The sequence below is a fragment of the Gymnodraco acuticeps genome, unplaced genomic scaffold (genome assembly GCF_902827175.1).
Source record: "Gymnodraco acuticeps unplaced genomic scaffold, fGymAcu1.1, whole genome shotgun sequence".
Classification (NCBI taxonomy): Eukaryota; Metazoa; Chordata; class Actinopteri; order Perciformes; family Bathydraconidae; genus Gymnodraco; species Gymnodraco acuticeps.
In genome coordinates, this window is record NW_022991705.1 from 1,309,776 (window position 1) to 1,332,620 (window position 22,845).

Below are 22,845 nucleotides of genomic sequence, written 5' to 3' on the forward strand. Positions count from 1 at the left end.
AAATATATAGCCTACACATGATTATAATAGATTCCGAGACTCTCATTTCACTAAGAATGGTGGGGGGGGGGGGGGGGGGTAAGAATTAGGAAAAGGACACAAATGACCAAAAACTGTCTGCAATATAGGCTGGATTGTACAAGCTTTTGGGAAGACAACTTTTCCGAAATCGAAAACCATTCTTTCACACACACGGGTATTGGGCCGAGGGCGACACCGTACTTCCGGTATCCGCCGTTTTACGCGAGGTGCAAGCAGGCCAAGGGTTTAGCCGTACACCGTCTAGGTGTTGCTAAACTTCCTGTACTGAATATCATAGTCTATTGCCTTAATCAATATCTAGTCAACTCTAAAATACCACATATATGCAATGGCATGATAATATTATTGTGACAAGTGGGGTATTCACCTGGTGTTTCCAGAAATTAGACGTAGATGCAGCCAAAATCGACGCAGTCTGTAAAGGCAATCCGACAACCCACACAGCTCTAGTTTACGCTGGTAACGACCTAGAGCACACCACTCAAATCCAGAGATGTAATCCGAAGACATGCAGCGATTTCTTCGGTCGTTAATTCAGAAAAAAAACCTAGTGCGCTCTGCCTTGCTACGTTAGCTAGCTGTTTATATTTGCACTTCCAGGATTTTTGCACCTCCATGAAAATGGCGTATTTATATATATATATGGCGGGTGTTGCATTGTGGGTAGCTCGTGACGTCACTGTGTGTGAAAGAATTAAACTCAAAATGTGGTGATTTCGAAAAAAATCAACGTATATATATATATATATATTAAATATATATATATATATATTGTAGGCTACATCTTAATGCTAAACAAATGTATTGTCCCAGCATTGAGATGAATTGGACAATCTGCTTTTTCTATGATAACAGCTAGTCTCTGGATTACTGTAACCATATAAAATAGCCAGCACAACTAAAATAAAGTACGAAAAATACATTTATTTTTTAAATCTACTTTTCTTTTTCCCCAAGCCGTGCACATATTTGTATGTGATAAAAATGCCTCATTCGCCATGTTGTTTACTCCACATGTATGGAACGCAGCCCTTGTTTTTGGATGTAGGTTGGCTTGTAGGTGTCGGACTAGGTCTGTATGAAACCGGACGCAGCCGCAGCCGCTCTGGTTCCTGTCTGTCTCTGTCATATATCGGGGCTCCCTGTCCGGTACTGCTGCGGTTGCTAGCTGCTTAGCACACTTTAAAACAAAGTTACTCTATATGGTTAGGCGTTTTTTGATTCAGAAAATTAAACGTAACGTTAAAAGGGAGTATACAACATGCCTGCAGTCTCAAAAGGTGATGGGATGCGTGGCCTGGCCGTGTTCATCTCTGACATCAGGAACTGTAAGTTTGTTTATCACACACACATACACAGTTGTTGGATAGGCATGTAACAAGCTAGCTGGTGTAACGAGGATTCGCTATATGACGGATGGTTTTCAGAACATGTTTTCCATGCCCCTTACTCATACTTTTTGTAACTTCAGCGACCTTAGACGACCACTCTGCTGGCTAGCCCACACTTGCTAATTAAAGCTAGCCGCTAGCTTCCACTTGCTAACGTCACGTCGAAGGGCGTGGACCGACGGCTAAATGGAGATAATGCCAAACTGCCCATTTTATTAGCCTTTTGCATTTTAGGTTGGTATGTTTTATAGTTTTCTGCCAGAAACCAAGCGAATCCTTTCCAACACTATATATATCTGTGTTTTTTGTATCTGCGTTAACGTCACAGCTGACAGTTGAGCCTTTGTGAGGACGTGCACGTATTCAATGATGAACATCTGTGGTCAAGGATATTTCACATGTTGCCAGGATCTCTTTCTCCTAAAATAGGCTAAAAATCCGCCCAACTATACTTAAAAAACGTCCACCGTGTTTTCAGGCGTCCAGCTAGAGACATTCAGGAGACATGTCTGTCAGTTTAAGTGGGATACAATTATGAAATAGGCCATTAACTCTTCTTACAAGTGTATGTCTACACTGTAATGTCACCATATGCTTTGCTTAACATTTCCTTTCTCCTTAAGTGTTTATTCAGCATTTTAGATTCACTTGCATTTATGATGTGCGCTCAAATGAGGAAACAGATTTCAGTCACCAAAGAAAAGACATTATTATGAGGTGACTTTTGCATCCTATATAGCCCATCATGATGTATTATCTTGTTATTATGACCTAGTCTTATAATATAAAGTCATCACCCTGTCATTTTACGGCTTAATGATTTATGAGATTGGTTCTTGCAACAATGATAAGTGTTTCAGATGATACTGTTCACAGCTGTATCACTTAGGGGCCAATGCAATGGGATTCCTGATAGTTAGTAAGTGTACTGGCTAGCAGCTCCATTATAATCCCCACAGGTGTTTATGATCACTGAGTGCTGATCTGAGCTGCAGAGGTTGTTGAAGGCCGACTCACTCTCATATAGACACCAACTGTTTGCATCTGCTCACCTCCGTCTGTTTCCTCAACACTGAAACGTAGCTGTCAACAGTTTTCCTAAACATCTCTTCTGTTGAGCTGTCCTGTAAACCCTTTGCTAATGACCCTGTTGCCATAACAACACATGACCTAGGTTCCCACGCCTACACATATAATCAGTGACCCTCTTCTCAAAATGAGGATCTACACAAATGGATCTCTAAGTAATGACGGTTTGTATTGTATACATGTATGTGGAGATAAGTAATGAAATAGTGATCATAGAAAAACATCTACAATTGTCTCTGTAGAATAACAACATGCACTAGAATCTCAAAGGAATGCTTCCAGCACCTTCTTTAAATCCATGACACCAATCATTCAGGCTGTTCTTGGAGAAGATGAAGCTACTCTAAGTATACTGATGACGTGGTTTCTAGCCGTAGCCACTATGTCTCTGTATAGTTGAGCTCCAGCGTCCTTTATAAGAACCTCGTAGATAGAAGAGCCACGATGTTGTTTTGGCGGACATATCGTTGTGCATGAGGAACACCGAATGTGGATTTATTTCCTCTCGGTTCATAAAATGAAAAGAACCTCATTGTAAACAAGAATAGGATCTATTCAGATGTCTGAGTATCCACAGCGACATGTAACATGCACAATGTCTTGATCTGTGTGTAGGTAAGAGCAAAGAAGCAGAGGTCAAGAGGATAAACAAAGAACTGGCCAATATCCGTTCCAAATTCAAAGGTAGGTGAACAACATGGATCAAATTGTACAAGCACCTGCTCTGTTTCTTATTCAAATCCTTTTCCTTCCATGTCACATGTGTTCCTGTTGCTGTTTAATCTGCTCTGCTAACTCATCTTGTGACTGTGTCCCAGCTTCTTCTTCGTCTTTTAGTTTCCTCACGGGTTTTTGATGTGTCTGCGCTGTCAAAAGTCCACACACCTCTCTGTGAATGTGTGTGTGTTGTTTCTCCTGCCACCTGTTCCATGCTGCCTATAATTAGTTTGCTCCAGAATGAATCTGCCCAGCATTCAGGCCTATGCTCATTATAATGTGTTCTCTACGGGCCCCTCAGCCTGCACGAGGCCAACTTGTCAACTTCATCAATGATTGTTTGTTATGTGCTCTCTCACAGTATTACAAGTTGCAATTTTGGCTACGTCAAATCCAATGCTGGAAAGTTGTAGGGGGAGAAGGTCTCAGATATTGTTTGACAATCCATCAATCCCTTAGTTTAAGCAATCTGACCCCGTTGGTGTTTTTCATCAAATGTTTGTGTGGGGTAGCCCAGTATTTGATCAGAGCGTTGTTATGCATCTGCCAAGGCTTTACAGTGTGTCGAGTGTGTGATTTTATTTACAAAGACTGACCGCCTCAACAACTCATCTCGTCTCAGATGAAATGTGTACCGGGCGTTATTACGAACGAGGGAAATAACTGGCTGAAAAAACACGACGATTTTCAAAGTTTTAATCACAAGTAGTAAGCTAATTCAAATTGTACCCATAGATGCAAGTATTTAAGATACGTTTTTCAGCAAAATACAAATCAGCGTAATGCTTTTTTTATGCATTACCAATCATTCCCCCCTTAATCATTCCACCTCCCGAAACATTAGCCCCTAAATTGTCCTCTGCTTTTGTTCCATTGCGACAGACTAACGGAGCTGTGAGTACGGGAGAGATGCTCTGTGGTGACTAAATGACCAGGATGCACCCTTTGTGTCCAATGTTGGCACCTTTTATTAATCCCAGTAGGGACATCCAGTGACCGAGCAGCTACAGCATTAAGAGTAAAACACAGGATAGGACAGTAAAGAGTTCACACAACAGTAGTTAAGTGGAGAAGACAATTATGAATAAATATTTTCAGTGCAAGCCATATGTCATATCACAGATGACCAACGTAGGCATTCAAAGGGATTCCTTAAGGGTAAACATGAGACTCACTTAGGCTTTTTCAGGAGTTAAATGTGATATAGCCATAAATAATATTCACATTCTCACAATTGAAGGTTTATTTAAAGGGATAGTGGAAATCCGCGAATTTTGGGTTTAACTTATGTATTTTTATTAAAAAGAAGCATAATAAACAATTTTTTTTAATTTCATGCGCCTAGTTTCATTTTATTTTCAATTTTACTGCGCCCTCTCAATGAAACGAAATACTTCGGGAATCGTCGGGAATCTTCGGGTGATGACGAGAGCATAGGAAGACGGGCACAAACAATGGCGGACATTCAATAGCATTTGCATGTGAATAGCCGACCTTTATTATGGTACCGAGTATATTGCCATAAATATGATGATTGATTATCAGTAAAAAATTCTACGTGACACAACGACATTGGATTAACCTTGAGATGCGTTTTTATTCCGTTGAACACAACTTTTGATCACAAATCAAAAAAGGTAAGACGTAATTATTGTAATATTTTTGGAACCGGATGTTGTTTACTTTCTCTTTTCTGGCTGATAGCTATAGGAATTCGAGGTCTTACAGTGATGACATTACATCTGTGGAGTCTCAGCTTTAAATCGTATATCTTGTTTGTGCAGTTAAGATAGTAATAAGGGCATTTCTACCGTGTGTTGTGTGTAAAAAAGCGTTAGCATTAGTTAGCATTGTTTCGCTCAATGCTAATTCAAAGGCTTGGTATTACTCTTGTGTTTTTTCTAGCTAACAATTGTTCTTATTGTCAGTTAGCGGAGTTTCTTACCTTTAAAAGGGTATGAAACATTAATAGTTTCATAAATGTTAAGAAGCCCTGAGACATGTGAGAGAAAAAAAACTGTGGGAGGGGTCCACTGGGGGGACCTTCGGCCTTAACTGGTTAACAATGATTAATATTTGTAAAGGCTACAGGTGATCTTAAGATGCGTGAGCTATGCTTAGGGACCTACCAGTCAAGATTATTTGTGCGTAGGGGTGCATCATCTGGCGCCTGGTCCTGGTCATCCTCGCCATTGCCCATGCCGTGAACCATCACCTCGGGCTCGGGCTCGAACAAATAAGGACGTAATGGTCCATCGTCTGGCTCAATATTGTCACCATCGTCGCTTACTGAACCGGATTCAGATTCAGTTCCTAAAACGACATTTTCGTAGGAAAGCCGAGAGGATGTTTCTGACTCGCTATCATCACTGGATACCTCGTACAATCCTTCTTCTTTGTCTGGTATATTTGCCCTTCCACGTTCATTCTGCATAGACGCCATGGTTTGTTATCGTATCGTCTTCCTAAGTTTTCGTCACTTCCGGTTTGGCTGAGTCGAACATTTCGTTTCTAAAAAACTTCGGGGAAGCTGCAATAAAGTGCTTCTAACATGCGTAAGGCAATTATTATATTTTTTTAATCAGGTGTGATTGTTTTGGTACGTAATTATGCTTGTATATAAGTTAAAACGAAACTATTTGAGGTTCCATTTCCACTATCCCTTTAAGATGAAAATAAAAAAAACTTCAGTAATAATAAGTATTTATGAAGATTAGAGTACTGCACCTATGGATGCATTAACATCCATAGGTGCAGTATTTTAATCCTGAATTAGCCCTAGATATCCTAATAAATCATTTTAGTCCCACCAGTCATTTGTCTTTCAAATTGAATGAATAAAATCCAGCTTTTGTTTGTATTCTAATCAATTTTTGGTGGTGTGTGTGTGTGTGTCCTTGTGTGAGTAGGAGACAAGGCTTTAGACGGCTACAGTAAAAAGAAGTACGTCTGCAAGCTCCTCTTCATCTTTCTCCTGGGCCATGACATCGACTTTGGACACATGGAGGCCGTCAACCTCCTCAGCTCCAACAAGTACACAGAGAAACAGATCGTAAGTTTGTCCTCATGTTCACATACCAAGCTGTCATGGAAATATGTTTGTGCACAGGTGTGGGACTAAGGAGTATACACTAAAACATTCCCCCATGTGCCTTTCCAGGGGTACCTGTTCATCTCGGTGCTGGTGAACTCTAACAGCGACCTGATCAGTCTCATCAACAACGGCATCAAGAATGACCTGGCCAGCCGCAACCCCACCTTCATGAACCTGGCCCTGCACTGCATCGCTAATGTGGGCAGCAGGGAGATGGCTGAAGCTTTTGCCTCTCAAATTCCCAGCATCCTGGTGGCAGGGTTTGTACATCAAAATGATTTTGTATGAAGACATTTCAACTGGTGAAGTCTCAAACTCAATTCATTTGATCCACAAGCAGTTTCAAAATGCAAATGTCAGCCTGAAAGACAAATACGCTGGGCAAGACCTTTTTTAGATATTTTCAGGTAAGACATTTTGTTAAACCCCAATTTCCATCGTTTCCACATACACCCCCAAAATGACCTCGTGATTTTGAAATTGTGCCTAACAAAAAGGGTTTCATTTCAGAAATGTATAATCTTCTTATGACACTGAACGCTCATACCCTCGCTTATGGTCAAATCTTAGAGACGAGTTCTGTGATGCAGCTGAGAATATATACATCAACATCCTGTGCACGCCTTGGGCTGATGCAATTGAATGTCCTGCACCGGATGGTTAGTTCTAAGAAAGAAATGAAAATGAATGAAGATCATGGTCTCAATTGGGACCCTGTATGATTGTACCTGTTCCTTTAATAAAAATACACGTGTAATCACAAGACATAATGGTGTATTGGATTGACTTGTGCCTGCAGGGACACGATGGACAGCGTGAAGCAGAGTGCAGCGCTGTGTCTGCTCCGGCTCAACAGGACCTCTCCGGACCTGGTGCCCATGGGGGAATGGACCGCACGAGTGGTGCACCTGCTCAACGACCAGCACCTGGTAAGACTGTCCCAAGTCCTTTCCGTTCCATCATGTGTTCTCCCAAACGTCACGGTTCAGTTAATACCCAGATTTAAGAGTCATGGTTAAATTACGTTTCAAACACTTCTGAGTTACGCTATACTAATGCAGAACAAATATTTTCCCTAATGGCAACAGGTCTCCATTGTCTTTTTAGGAGATAATGTGCAGCAAGTCACTCTGTCGCGATCCTGCTCACCCTGTCGGTGTCCCTTTTCTCATTAATGACTGCCTTTCTGCTAATGATCCGTTTAGTGCTAAGTAAACCAACGACTTGTCTCACAACAATTGATTTTAAAATGATTTTGTTGATTACAAATGTATTAAATTGCTTCCTAAAATAGTCCTTAGGTCCAGGTCTCTGACTCTTTGATCCTTTTATGGGGAAAGTTGTTTGTAAAAATGATTATTCACAGTATTTTCTGACAGAGGAAAACAAATGTGTTTTATTTGTTTGCCCTTTACTGTTGTTGAATAAACCGGACTATTTTCTGCGGATTTATACGACTAAACATATTCCCTTGATCAGTGTCCTCCTTAGCAGCAGTCTGTTAACGGAAAAAAGTCAGACCCTTGAAACGAATTCAGAATTGAGTATTCAGCAAAGACGTGTAATGGAAACACAAAAAGCATCTCTTATGGCTGGATTGTTTAAAAATAAAATGGCATCTCTTATGGATTCATTAACAATTCATTCAAAAAGCATCTGGCTACTGCTGTGAAATGATATCATGTGTATCCCTTCCTCGACACATGTTGGTAACACCGTACAAGACATTTCCGAGCTTGTTAACTTGGGAAACGCAGAACGTCCATGAATCTACATGCCTTGAGTTCTGCACCAGACCGCGACGCTACACTAACATAGGCTGGTTTGTGACGCAGTGTTTGTTTTCTTTGGAGTCTTGAGTGTGTCATTTGTTCACTGAAATGTTACACACAACTCACTGTTTGGTTCTTACCCATAATTGTGCGTCATGGGTTCATGTTCAATACAATGGGGAAAAAACCCTCTTGCCTGTGACTCATGCGGCTTTCACACCAGCGCTTTTCCTTTCTAGCTCCGAGCGGGAGCTTTTCTGGTTCAGCTCCGGTTTCCCTTTTCTGCTCACACCGCCCAGCACCCGACTGGTGCTACCGCTGCTGCGTCATGACGTCACCGTTTACATCGCTGATTTGCTCCCCAACGGCATTACGGCGCTCACAACAACAACGGGGAACTGCGTCGGGTCGATGATCGTGTTGCTTTTAATCACACGAAGCCAGATTAAATTGAATAACGACTTCTCCAACCTTATACTTTGCTCCAGAGTGCCGTGGTTCATTGTTTATTAATGTGTTTCTGCAGCATTTACCGACCGATGCAGTGTTGGCTGCTCTTCCACGGGAGTTTATTCTCCTCCGTTAGCTCCCGGTTAGCTCACACTGCAGCGGCCGCTCTAAAGTATTCACTGTCCGACTCACACAAGCAGCTGATACATATCCCCAGTTCCCCTTAGCCTAAGTGAATGTGTGTCAGTCTGAATTGACGCTGTTTGGTATCACAACGCTGTTATGAAAGTTTCTCTGGTATAAAATGGGTGATGTTAGCATAGCAACCGAAGCTAAACTGACTACTTGCTATTGCTATCCTATTGTGGCATAAACCGTTTTCTACAGGCACATTTTACCGGCGTATTTTTATTATGATTCTACTTGTGATAGTCGGACACGACAACCTGTGCAGCCCATGTATTGATTCCATCCGATAGCTGCTATAATACAAAACAAAACGTCTGCCTCTCTCCACAATGATCAATAACAGTGAACGGATGGTCAAAGTAAGGTACAAATAAACAGAATCACACGAAGCCTGGTTAGTGTTGCCTGACTTTATAAAGTGTGTTTATAAGCACTACTGCTTGTAGGCAGGCATGACAGTCGACCCATGTTCAGGGGAGGTGGGTTTAGTTTCCTGCACGCCTCGACGTAAGAGAGACGTAAGCGACGCCACCTCTTAGCTCCGAAGCTCTTGCCTCTAGACCGACAATTTTTTGGAGCTGGAAGTGAACCGGATTCCGGAGCTAAGAGGCGGCGCCGCTGCGGTGTGAACAGGAAAAACCGGCACTTTTCAGGCTCCAGCTCCGAGCCGGAGCTGAAAAAGCGCTGGTGTGAAAGGGGCAAGAGGGAGCTTTTAGCCCACTGGCAACTTTGATCAACTATTTTCATGGGTTGCGTTCCGATAATCCTCAGATCAGCTCCTAAATTCTAACCCTATCTCCTATTCCTTGACCTCTGAGTGAAACGTCACGGGGTTAAGGGATAGTGGATAGGAGAATTCAAAAGGACTTAGGAGAAGAGACCGCGGTACTTTAGAGAATCCGAATGCACTTTCACTATCCTACGTGTTTATGATGCGCCAGCGGACGTCCTGAATGTGCGTCTGCTGCTGTGGGGAAACTATGGAAACTACAGTTTTCTATACAGCGGACTACAACATGGATGTTTAATAAGAAGGAGGGACTACTGTAAACTCATCTAGAGACTCTGCACCGTGCTCTGAAGCTGTTGCTTTATGCTTTATGAACGTGGACAACAGAGAAACATATTCTTCATGACCAAAGTTGGAATTGAAATAAAAAAGGAAAGTGAAACTTATGCTCGTCACCCTCTCCCTCCGGTCCACATTAATACAAATGACCCCAATACGTATGATTGTATGAACTATGAAAAGATCTTAAAATCAATACAAATGTATTTATTATAAACGTTAGTCCTTAACATCTATCACTGTGTATATCACCATTCAAACATCTTTTAAAAGTTGAACAAACCCCACACAGTTCAGTGAGATGTTGACTTTATTTGATCATTTCAGTAAAAACTAACGTTCATATTTCTCTTTTTGATTATAATACTGATGAACGTTCAGAACAAAGCACTTTGGCAACTTACCACATACGTTTTAAAATGCTTAATAAGCACCATAACTTTCATGATATCATTTATCCGTCATAATCGGTTGTTTCCGTGAACGGCTGACTGTTGTGTGACGGCAAATGCTGCGGCTGCAATGCATTGTGGGGCAGCATTTTCTCCTCTCCTTTCGGTGAGGGAGGTCCAGTGGTTCCTAAGCTAAAGGAGGTTATAAACAGGGCTGCACATAACTGGTGCGGAGGTGCGCATGCAAAAAAAGAGCACCGGGTCATTTGAAAAAAGGCGCATTTACGTACCAACATTGAGAGAGAGAGAGAGAGAAGGGAGAAGAGAAGAGAGAGAAGGGAGAAGAGAGGAGAGAGAGAAAGACATTTGCGAGTTGCATATGAACTCAGGGTCGGCCCGTAGCACTGGCGTTATAGATGTTCGCCTAGGGCGCCAGATCTGGGGAGGCGCTGCGCTGGCAGCTCTGGGAGGGAAAAAAACATTTTTGACCTTTGGCGCTCATCCTAATTTTCGGCCTTGATGTAACAATATTCATAATTAAGTAAATGTAACACCCTTTTCATCCCGGTTCCACCTTTCATTTGCCCTGTATGATGGGCGCTGTAAGTGATGAAAGTGGGGAATGTTGGCTTATCTGGCGCCCGCAGCTCACAGCCAAAATGCGAGTGAGCGTGGGAGAGAGGGAGGGTGCACCGGTACCGGCGCTGTTGTTATTAGAATCTGGTGTTAGCTGCTCTAACGGAAGAAGAAGATGTTTCTACAATGATGTGGAGGGAGAGTCCTCTCCAGTCAGACTGAGAGGCTGATAACTACAGCTCAGTGAGGTAAAGGACTCCGAGTGTTTAGATAGTTCACTTTAGTCTAAGTTCAAACGGTTTGGTCACAATTTATGTAAACACATATTTCCAAGGCACTCCTTTATAATTATTGGGATAAACAGGTTTGAAATCATTCCAATGTATACTATAGGACAGTAACCAAAAATATCCTTTAAAACTGGAGAGATTAAAAAAAATGCATAAATAAATAAATGTTAAGGTAAAATAAGATATGAATGAACAACACAAATAAAATAAGTTACATTCATTTGTTATTGGCTATGGTAGGTTATTGGTTATGTTCACATTTGATTACATCCACTTGTCTAAGATGACAACAGAGACTTTCGACCCAAACCCAGCTGTTGACTTGTGGATGCAAGCAGCTAATCACAGACACAACCAGAGACAAAGAAGTAGGCCTACATCATCAGCTACCATGTCTGACAGAGAGGAAGACAGAGAGGAGAACAGTCAGGAGGGTAGTGATGACAGCTTGTAGGATTACTGCTCGTGCTAATGTTGTCTTGTGTTCACCTCTGCATGTGTGTTCTGTGTTCACCTCTGCATGTGTGTTCTGTGTTCACCTCTGCATGTGTGTTCAATGCCGTGTGTCTGGCAAATAAAGTCAAGACCCCCTCAAAAGTTACGGTTTATTTCATTTTAAGGATGAGCACCAAGCAACATCTCCAGGTGCTCCTTTGAGAACCAGGGCAACAAAGTTATGTGCACCCCTGATTATAAAGGAAGTTTGAATCCTCCTTTCCTTTCATTTAGAGAATTGGAATGGCACTTATCAGGGCTGCCACTGAGGGACTTCGGGTCATTTCACTTGGTTAGGAAGGTTCCTAAGCTAAATGGACTATTGGAACGCAACCATAGTCAGAATAAGTATCATTCGAACACTGTATAACACGGGAACACTTTCCCAAAAGGCAACAGGTCACAAAAGGTCACAAAACTGAAAAGCTATGTTATTTTTGCTATGAAATTTAAAATACTTGTCTTCTTTTTACCCATTGCATCTCGTTGATTCTGTCATATCATCTGTTGGTTCAGCGGTTTTACAGGTTCGAGTTTCTTAGCTTTTGAACTTTGAATCTGCATTCACTGCAACAATCTACGTACTATGTGTTCTGCATGCACTGTAACAATGTTGGCTTCATGTCACAGCGATTAGTTTTGTCTGGCCATCTCACCCCTCTCATCTCTGTGAACCAGCAGCACAGGGTTCCAGTGACACTGTGTCAGTTCATCTGTAATTATGATGGAATGATGTGTGTGTTTTCAGGGAGTAGTAACAGCAGCCACCAGCCTCATCACCACTCTAGCCCAGAAGAGTCCTGAGGACTTCAGAACATCCATCTCTCTGGCTGTGGCCCGGCTCAGCAGGGTCAGTGTTTCTGTCTCTTTACACGATAACTTCATTCACTGAGGTCAAAGATCAAATCTAAAATGAACATATATCAATGTGTTTTAATGCGTTACTTTGTTCTTGCTTGCCCAGATTGTGACTTCAGCATCCATCGACCTACAGGACTACACGTATTACTTTGTTGCTGCACCATGGCTGTCTGTCAAACTGCTACGCCTGCTACAGTGCTACCCTCCACCTGGTATGTTAGTACACTTATGTGTTTCTGCACCACAAATGATTATCCAGTGGAGAAACATACAGTCCTATCACCTGAAAAGTGATGAGTAGAACTTAATCACTGGGTAAAGTGCGCAACTTTCTTTCTTAAATAATATTTTGACACCATTTAATTGGATGATGGGTAAATGTAGTGGATAAAAGCAATAGATTCCTCATTGCTACTCTGTGGACAGATACATCAGAATTCTCCTGCTGCTCAAGAGGTGTAGTTAGGCACCATGTTTCACCTAAAACAAGAACCACAGCATTTCCCCCAAAAATGGTGCCGGTCAACGTGTCTGGGAAGATTTCAATGTTCCGGCCAAATCTTATCTGTGTTTATGATTTAGCCTACATTTTCTTCATAAAATAGAATAATTGCATGAATGGATTTTTGACACTAGATGGCACCAGAGTGGCCAAATACATCTCAGAAAAAAATACCTTCCATGAGATATGTTCAAATATATCAGCTTTTCCCACTATTTTAGATATGGAGGTGAAAAACCTTGCTTTGAGTCCCAGCTAAATGTCTGTGTTTTTAATATGAACATTCTTTAATGTAATGGCTTGAGTTGTTCAGAACACGCTGTCTGTTGTTGCAGAGGACGCAGCGCTGCGCAGCCGCCTGACAGAGTGCCTGGAGACCATCCTCAACAAAGCCCAGGAGCCCCCCAAGTCCAAGAAGGTCCAGCACTCCAACGCAAAGAACGCTGTTCTGTTTGAAGCCATCGCCCTCATCATCCACCACGACAGGTCGGTCATACTCCTCGTGTAACTCTGGTTCATTCCCCGGGGTTTTATAATTGGGCCACTGCGTAGACTTTAAGTAAATCCTGTTGGATTCTACCATGTTGTATTCAGTCCTGTAGCCACATAGCATCTGCTGTTTTGCAGAAAGGCACTTGACAGAGCCCCCCCCCCCCCCCCCCCCCCCCCCCCCCACCACCATCCATTGGCATATAGGAAAGATTTGACCCCTCGTCTTTTATCTTCCTATTTAGGCTACTTTACATTTGTTGGACTTTATTTGTCACCTATGTGGGGTTCTAGATGTTGAAATGTGTGTTGACTCTTCATCTAGCTGTTGTTCTGGTCCCTCAGTGAGCCCACCCTGTTGGTACGAGCCTGCAACCAGCTGGGCCAGTTCCTGCAGCACAGGGAAACCAACCTGCGGTACCTGGCTCTGGAGAGCATGTGCACGCTGGCCAGCTCCGAGTTCTCTCACGAGGCGGTGAAGACGCATATAGATACTGTGATCAACGCTCTGAAGGTGAGGCCTTCGTCAGCTGTCTGCTTTGATAAGCTGTGATGTGGAAATGATGAACATGGCTTTTTCTTTGGGTTTTTTTTCCACCAATTGACTAGTGTTTGGCTATAGAGTCTGTCATGCCACTAAAATGCAGTGTTTTCTTCTACTAATTGATAGTTGTCCCTTGACAAATGTTAAATTGGACTTCTGTTCTAAGATGCAAAGCTGTGATATGGCAATAAGTGAGCTGTCTGTTATGGACATTGGTATATCAGCGTTTATGAAGACGCAACAATAATGAAGAGCCTATTTGAATGGCTGGCAAGTTCCTACGAACAATCAGTTTACTAACAGATGAACTGAAGGTTCTTATAAAGCAGGACTCCAGCTAACAATAGTTTTCGTTATTAAATAATCTGACCCTTTTTTTCTTGATTCATCTATGAATTATTGAAATGTAATCCTGATTATGATTTTGTTGGCCAACAATTTTAAAATATCTTGATCACTGCCGATATTGATGTCTGCCTGCTCTGCTCACATAAAGCTCTTCCTAAACTAACAGAGCGTTAAGAGATGTGCTCGCAGCCTGAGAAAACCTTCACTGAAGGTTGCCAATGCAATCGCGACTAGAAGAGAAATATATTGTATATCAAGCTTTGTTTTCTTATATTATTGGCCATAATCATTCGTCATACATTTCTGTTTATTTGTATACAGACAGAGCGAGATGTGAGTGTGCGCCAGCGGGCCGTGGATCTGCTCTACGCCATGTGTGACCGCAGCAACTCCAAGCAGATAGTGGCGGAGATGCTGAGCTACCTGGAGAACGCAGACTACTCCATCAGAGAGGAGATAGTGGGTCATCAGTACAGGCCTGGTCATCATTTTCTTCTTCTGTGTATGCCTCTCCCCCTGACTCACTTGCTTTTCTTCCTCAGGTGCTCAAGGTGGCTATCCTGGCTGAAAAATATGCTGTAGACTACACCTGGTACGTGGACACCATTCTGAACCTCATCCGCATCGCGGGGGACCACGTCAGCGAGGAGGTGTGGTATCGAGTCATCCAGATCGTCATAAACCAAGACGATGTCCAAGGATACGCCGCAAAGACCGTCTTTGAGGTGGGCATGAAGATATCTGTCATCACACTCAGAATCTTCCTCTTAAGAGTCCTCTTATGGTCCACCATCATGTGTTATAAGTAGGGATGCTCCGATCGCCAATTTCGGGGCCGGAATCAGTATCGGCCGATACCGATCGCCGATCCGATCGAGTGGGCGGGGCCTAAATGGAAGATTTAAACATCACTTTAAATCTTCCATTTAAAGTGATGTTTAAAACTCAGTTAATGGGGCTCATTCACTGGAGCTTCCACAAACAACAATCAACTTAATTATTACATTCAAATGATGTACATTATTCAAGTTTACATTCACTTTGGAGAATAACACGGGACAAATGAGCGGAAGCGCTCTCTTTTCCTCTCTCCCTCTCTCTCTCCCCCTCTCCTGACAGCCTGTCAGTATCTCATGCAGCTCACTGATCCAGTAATGAGTGACCCGACAATGAAGAATAAATATATTTATAATAACTAGTTTAGCTTGTTCCAGAGGTAGATAAAATAGCTAAGTGTGTTAGGTCTAACTCTTACGGTACGTCCACACAGCAGCTTTTCAAAAATCTTGAAAATCTTGGAGCTGGGCGTGTCTGAAAGCTTGGGGATTTTTTGCGAGCAACGCGACCAACAACCAATCACATGAATCTCCCGCCCCCGACATACAAAGCAAAAAACCCCGGGGATTTTATGCGAGCAATATATAAATATATAAACTCCCCAAACAGGCGAAAACCTACCAGTTTCACCCACTGCCTCTGCCACCTCCCTCCATGCCTGGTTCCTCCGGTTTGTATCCCGTTAATAGTTCTGGTCGTAAAGAACCGGGTGATTTGCTACCGTAATTTCTCGTTTGGAATATGAGGAAATGAACTGCGGTCTGGTTCTCCCTGTGTGTGTGTTTCGCTGCGCTTACCTGTCCGGCGGGCGGAGCTGCAGGATTTCTGCTTCACACACGTTGCATACCGCTATTTTACTGTCTTTTTCGGACACCTTAAAATACTGCCAGACCGGTGAAGCCATTTTGGCGAGCTTGTTTCGCCGCACACAGAGAAAAGTGTCATGTATTTTACGTCATGCGATCGGCTCTCGCGATCGGCATGTTTAGAGAGCACCGATCGATCGGTAGAGAGTGAGTATCGGCCGATATCGATCGGTGACCGATCGATCGGAGCATCCCTAGTTATAAGGCCCCTGTTCATGAGGACATCAAGAGGAATGAATAGGGACTAAGTGGGAATTGGCTGAAACATTCAAATTTCAGAAATTAACTTGTCTTTTTTAGTTTAAAAACTGTAATGTCTTTTTCCTGGTCTCCAAAGGTTCCTAAGACTAATGACGCGTTTCCACTACACGGCCTCGCTCGTTAGGACTGGCTCACTTCGTTAGGACTGGCTCACTTATGGCGCGTCTCCATTACAGTTTAGGAACTGGGGTAGTATCTATAGTAACGCAGTGTAGGCGGAGCGATCGGCTTGTTGTTGTCCTTCACTACGCGATACTCACTCGTCATCTTTTTCAGTTTTTCCCTACACTGCAAGACAGTCCTCGAGTAACTGCTTCCGCACATCAGTGTAGAGACCTCCTGAAATACTTTCATATTGCGAGTTGTCCCGTCGAGCTCCCGCTGGATCTTGTCATCTGCAATAAAGTGTAGGAACGTCGTAACTTCGTCGGCGGACCACGGTGTGCTTTTCTTTGCCATTTTTGTTGATCCTCTGTTAACAAAAATGCTGTTTATAAAAATGCTGCAAGCTTCGCTATATATTTACATGCGACGCGTCGCATATATTGAGACGATTCTCTCTGACCAATCAGCAGTCAAGAGTGACGTCACAGCCTGGTTGTTCCTGGCCCTAGAACCCCGATTTTATGGGGCCAGAAAAACTGTGAATTAGCACCCGCTAGCCGGTACTAGGCCAAGTGGAAACGCAACCAAAAGCGGGCCGCTGATGTCACAGCCCTCTTAAACGGGGCTCCGCGCTGTAGTGGAAACGCGCCATTACAGGACTTACAGAGCAGCAGCTATGAATGTCCTAAACCTTTGCTCTAGATCAGGGGTGTCAAACTCAAATACACAGTGGGCCAAAATGAAAAAATGGGTACTAGTCGAGGGCCGGACTGGTTCAATGTTTATTGCAGAACTTATTGAAATGAACTTATTGCACATATTAAACCTGGAACTAACAAAGCTTAAATAATTGCCTATAAAAACAACATTAAACATTAAATAATCAGTTGCATTAATTTCTTATGGCTTTATCTGCAGTCATTTCTTATGATTACATTTTCCCACAGGCCAACAACAGCTTCAAAAAAACTATTTCCCTCAAAGAAAAAAACAAACTAGTGATGCTAGTTCAAGCAGATACTTGGCATCTCATCTTGGGTGCAAGTTCATCGATGTTTGGGCTCAGGCTCTGAGCTGAGGAGACCCTCAGGATGGAGTGAAGGTGTGCGTGCAATATACCGGCGGGCCAGATCTAATAGTAATTAGAAATTATCCTGTGGGCCGAAATTAAATCCACCAAGCAAGGGCCTGATTTGGCCCCCGGGCCTTGAGTTTGACACATGTGCTCTAGATGCACATCTAGGCCAGATGTACCCCTCAGTGCACAAGGAATGAGGGAGTCATTTTAGATAATAACAGGAAGCCTGCAAAGGAAAGTTGTAATGCATTTTTAAAGTAACTTTACAAATGTGAGCTAGCTATAAACTAAGATCGCACTGTGAAACTGAAAATATATATTGAATTAAACAACATTAAAAAAAAAAAGCAAGAGAAAAGAACCAAAGATCGTTGACTTAAATTGAGTTTTATCAGACTCAATCCCAAGAGTTTGCCTTGTTGTGATACCAGTGAGGGATTGTATACTTGTGTCCGGACTGTGTGAAGCTCATACTGACAATATTGGGTGGCTGATCAACACCTCTGCTTGCAGTAGATATTATGTATAGATTGTATTCCAACCCAATGTTGTCATGCTTTGTGAACTCTTGTAGGCACTGCAGGCTCCAGCCTGCCACGAGAACCTGCTGAAGGTGGGGGGTTACATCCTCGGAGAGTTTGGAAACCTTATTGCTGGGGACCCACGCTCCAGGTAAACTGCAAGCATTCACATGGTTTTGTTTTCCACATTTTGAGATATTTGAATAGAATTGTTTTTTAACAGCAAATGGAACAGCTGTGTCTCTTTGAGAGAAGTAGTGTTCATTTCGTTGACTAAAACTATGACGAAATATGTTTGTAAAATGTAGTTTACTAAATGAAAACTATGCCAAAATCTCTCTTTACTTTCGTTGATGAAAAATGAGGAGACGAAATATTATCAAAGATAACGTTACATTTCTGATAGTCCGTTTTCCTCCCAGCAGCAGTTCCATTTCCGGTGCAGCGGCAGGGCAGCAGCTGTGTGTCTGTGCTGCGCGCGGCAGCACATTTTAATTACACCGGGAAGCGGCACACTGTGAACTGTCAGGAAGACTCGGGTCTAACTCATGGTCTAACTAACCTTATTTAACAGAAAATAAAATGGCAGGGCTTGGGAGCAGTGGTCGCGTTAAATTAATATTCCCCCCCCCGTCAGCGCGAGTGAGTGACGAGTTGTGTACAGACTCGACGGGTAATAATGGATTATGACGCAAATGTTACGATCCTGTCCGTCAAAATGACTGACAACGAAAAAGTCTAAAGCCACCACTGCTTCTTCTTAATCATTCAACCTGTGTTTTTCATCAAATAAGGACAAGATATAATCTTATTGGGAAATAAGTTTGACTAAAATGACAAATGATTGGTTTTGGCTAGACCAGTTTGACTGAAATGTTCTATATAATCTGATGACTAAAAAAGACTCAACAGTTTTCATTGACAAAAAGTAGACTAAAATAATTAGTTTTCTTTGACTAAAATAAGACTAACATGCTCAGACTTTTAGTCGACTAAATCTTGACTAAATAAAAGCAGGATGAAGGTGACTAAATATGACTAAAACTAAAAAGGAAATTTAACACAGGACTAAGACTAAATAAAAAAATAGCTGATGAAATGAACACTAGAGAGAAGTGTCCCCGTTTCTCTCAAAGTTTTCACCTGGACTATGTCTTGTTTAAAAAGTACTGTTAATGAAGTCAACACTATCTGCACAGCTAGATGAGACAAGTTCCAATTAAAAAAACATTTTGTATGTTTGTGTAATTTGAACCTAAACTAAACATGGTGCTGTGTTTTCCATAGGAAACAAGCAGCAGTGTAATATACAAGGGACATATTGAGTTAGTTTTGTGAAGAGTCTCGATCGGACCTAAATGTTTGCGTGTTCTCCTCCCTCAGCCCTCTGGTCCAGTTCAACCTCCTCCACTCTAAGTTCCACCTGTGCTCGGTGCCGACCCGGGCCCTGCTGCTGTCCGCCTACATCAAGTTCATTAACCTGTTTCCAGAAGTGAAGCCCACCATCCAGGACGTGCTGCGCTCAGACAGCCAGCTGCGCAACGCTGACGTGGAGCTGCAGCAGAGAGCCATCGAGTACCTGAGGCTCAGCTGCATCGCCAGCACCGACATACTGGTGAGGGGGTTCTGCAGGAAGTACACAAAAATACTGATTACGCCAAATTCCATCAGTCTGGCCCACACTCAAGCTTTCACAAAAACAGGTTAAAAAAAGTCAGCGTTGATTTACATAACAATGAAGATCTGTACCAAACAAGGACTTTTGATTAAGTCTGTGGAATACCGTGTGTTGCCTGGCACTTCTTTGTAGCAACACAAGACTTCATACCAAATATTACCCTTACTGAGATTTGGATATTGAACTAGTCCATATTGCAACTTTGATAACCTCTTTTTTACAACATGGACTCAATTAGCTGTTTGAAATAAATACATATTTGTTCTTTTCCAAAAACCTTTAAGTGAAGGCATTAAAAGTAACATCACATGTATTTTCGGAAGATTTTGCCACATTTTGATGTGAATCACTTTGTAACTGTAGTATTAGTTCACATCCACATGACAGGAAACCTTCAACAGGAAGTCCTGCTCGAACCAAAGATTGTCAAAATGATCACCTTTTCCCAAAACTATAAACTTCAGAACAACAATGTTTTACTTTTTTTATATAGATATTAAGATACTCACGTGTCAAACTTTTTATCTCTACTCTACTCAGGAGGGCGGGGGTAGCCTCGCTGCGGGGAAGCAGTGTGTGCGGAACTTAAATTATGCGGTTTAAACAAATTTAAATAATTGGTTTAAACGGCATAATATTAATGACGATTTTTTTCTCGCCGGTCAAATGTCCGGACAGAATTAATTTTATCGGACACATTTGAAACTTACCGGTCATGTTTCAATAATAATAATAATAAGATTTGTGTATTTCCGTTAGCAGGTAATCACCGGACTAGGACCGGATATGCTGATGTTTAAAACTCAGTTAATGGGAGCCATTTTTATATTGCTTCAGTCTATAATCGTAACAGATCGAAAAGTTCAGATTCATTTTTCAATAAATTATTCCACAAACAACAAACAACATAATTATTACATTCAAACAAACTACTTGTAGTAGATAACGTACATTATTCAAAAGTTTACATTAACTTTTAATAATAACACGGGAGAAACGGATCATCTCTTTTCCCCTCTCCCTCTCTCTCTCTCTCCTGACAGCCCGTCAGTTTCTCATGCAGCTAAACAGAGGCGGGGCTTCAGGTGATTATGCAGAGCTGCATGTCTCCATCAGACTCAGCAGCTGATCTGATCTCTCTCTCTCGTCCGGTTACACTTCACTCGCGTTTATGTCCATATCGATCAGATCCAGCTCTCCTGATCGGCCTCTATAGAGAGCACCGATCAAACTATTAATGTGAATATCGGCCGATAATGATCTGCGGCCGATCGATGGAACATCCCTAATTATTACCGGACATTTTGACCGGCAGGTTTTGAATTTACCGGTTTTTAATAAATGTTACCAGCTAAAAACCGGTAATTACCGGCTAACGGAAACCCTGGTGCACAGCTGTATCCCCTCTCATCGGGCTTAACTGGATAACCCTTTAGAACCGGCCCATTTGTTGTTAAATATTTATTTAAATGAATGAATCTTTCTCTTGTTAGTCAAGGAATTCAATGTATGATGGTTGGTCCTGCTTTTGTGTTCCGTTTTGGTGTAAAATGTAGCCTACATTTAAATAAAAATATAATTATAGTGATGTGAAAGCCTTTACTCTGAACATGTGTGTCCTGTAGATCCCCACATTCACCACTAACCCACATTCAGGACTGTGAATTTTAAATAGTTTAACTCCTGAATATCTTAACACAAAACAATACAAATAATTGTTATTTATCAAGATCTAGCCATTTATGAAATAGCTTTCTTAATAGCTATGTTTTAGTGACGTTCAAGATTCAAGAAACATGACTTAAATTGTTAGTATAACCTTAAGAAATGAATTGCCCATAATAATTCCCACGGAGCTGTGAGCACTTAGACATTTATGTGACTCTTTTCCACTCATCTTCCAGTTGTCGGTTTTCCTCTGTTGAAATGGACCAGCTGTGAAGGTGGGGGCGGGGCTTTTATATGCGAGTAGTGAAAACACTTCCGCGTAGTCTGCTCTCGTGTCTCCTCCCTCACCCCTCCTCGACTCCTCCGTGTGCATTTCAGCTATTGGGACGTCCTTCAAAATGGCGTGTCTTGATCGATTTCCGGGTCAAGTCCCGGAGGAGGGGAAGAGAGGAGTCGAGGAGGGGTATTGGGATGAGGCTAATTAAAATATTTTGCACACTTCTTCCTAGTGTGCCACTGGTTACGGTGCCGCGTGCCAATGTTTGCTGACCCCTGCTCTATATGTTTAACCGGCCTCTCCTTTGGTGTCATATGCAAGATTAAATGTGATTACTCAATATCTGTAAAATCCCTGATTTCTAATAATAATAGTAATTACTGCTAGTAGTACAGAGGTGCAGCAGCTGTGTGTATTGCCCAGTCCTCACTGTCTCTGTCCCTCCACAGGCCACGGTGCTAGAGGAGATGCCTCCGTTCCCAGAGAGAGAGTCCTCCATCCTGGCCAAGCTGAAGAAGAAGAAGGGCCCCGGCAAGGTGCCCGACATGGACGAGGCCCGCTGGAATGTCAACGGCAACACGGAGCACAGCGAGAACACGGAACCAACCAACAAGGTAACTGCACAGCTTTCTGTATTAATAGCTTTATGTTAAAATTGTAAAAATGTTTATTCTTCACAAGTATATAAAACCTATTCTCCGTATATCGTGTTGCTTTTACTGCTTTGCCTTCATTCTACCTTTATTCCTCTATTATCACTTTTCCTTGATCTTCAACTGTACTTGTCTTTTCTCCTACTTCACCTCTTCACCCTTCTATCTTCTCTTCTTTTTATTATCCTTCTCCATCAGTCTTCTCCTCCTTCTCTGGTGGCAGACCTGCTTCCTACCAACAGACCCCGTCCTGCCTCCTATAGTCCCACAATCCTCTCTGCTGGGAACATGGTATATCGATAGCTAGAGTCCATACGAATTACAGATAGGAATTGCATAAGAGGTTAATGAAGAGTTTGACATTATTGTGCCGGTTTGGCTCACCCTAATTCAGTGTTTTGGATGTAGTCTTGGTCTTACACTTTAGATCAGAATGCTTTCATTACTTTTACTCACATTTTGATTAATTGAGTCTAGTTTTGGTTGACCAACGTTTTTTTATAATTTAGTCTTAGTCCTCTCAATTGTTGTATTGTAGTCATCAGATTATAATGAACATTTTAGCCTGTCTAGTGTAGCATAAGCCAATCA

General features: G+C 42.2%; 1 protein-coding gene across 2 annotated transcripts in view; it reads left to right on the forward strand.

Annotated features, from left to right (window-relative positions):
* Positions 1-1,107: 1,107 nt before the first annotated feature.
* Positions 1,108-22,845, forward strand: part of LOC117534595 (AP-2 complex subunit alpha-2-like) — a 37,268-nt gene continuing 15,530 nt past the window's right edge. Inside the window, exons 1-15 of one of the 2 annotated variants that reach the window (XM_034198830.1) lie at positions 1,108-1,370; positions 3,138-3,206; positions 6,149-6,291; positions 6,400-6,593; positions 7,133-7,262; positions 12,315-12,416; positions 12,531-12,639; positions 13,265-13,415; positions 13,764-13,932; positions 14,632-14,769; positions 14,853-15,035; positions 18,032-18,129; positions 19,362-19,593; positions 22,051-22,215; positions 22,453-22,545. In XM_034198830.1, coding sequence (XP_034054721.1) covers positions 1,304-1,370; positions 3,138-3,206; positions 6,149-6,291; positions 6,400-6,593; positions 7,133-7,262; positions 12,315-12,416; positions 12,531-12,639; positions 13,265-13,415; positions 13,764-13,932; positions 14,632-14,769; positions 14,853-15,035; positions 18,032-18,129; positions 19,362-19,593; positions 22,051-22,215; positions 22,453-22,545 — 2,043 coding nt within the window. In that variant the 5' untranslated portion in view covers positions 1,108-1,303. The remainder of the gene's footprint in view (positions 1,371-3,137; positions 3,207-6,148; positions 6,292-6,399; positions 6,594-7,132; positions 7,263-12,314; positions 12,417-12,530; positions 12,640-13,264; positions 13,416-13,763; positions 13,933-14,631; positions 14,770-14,852; positions 15,036-18,031; positions 18,130-19,361; positions 19,594-22,050; positions 22,216-22,452; positions 22,546-22,845) is intronic. The other variant, XM_034198831.1, reaches the window with a different exon arrangement.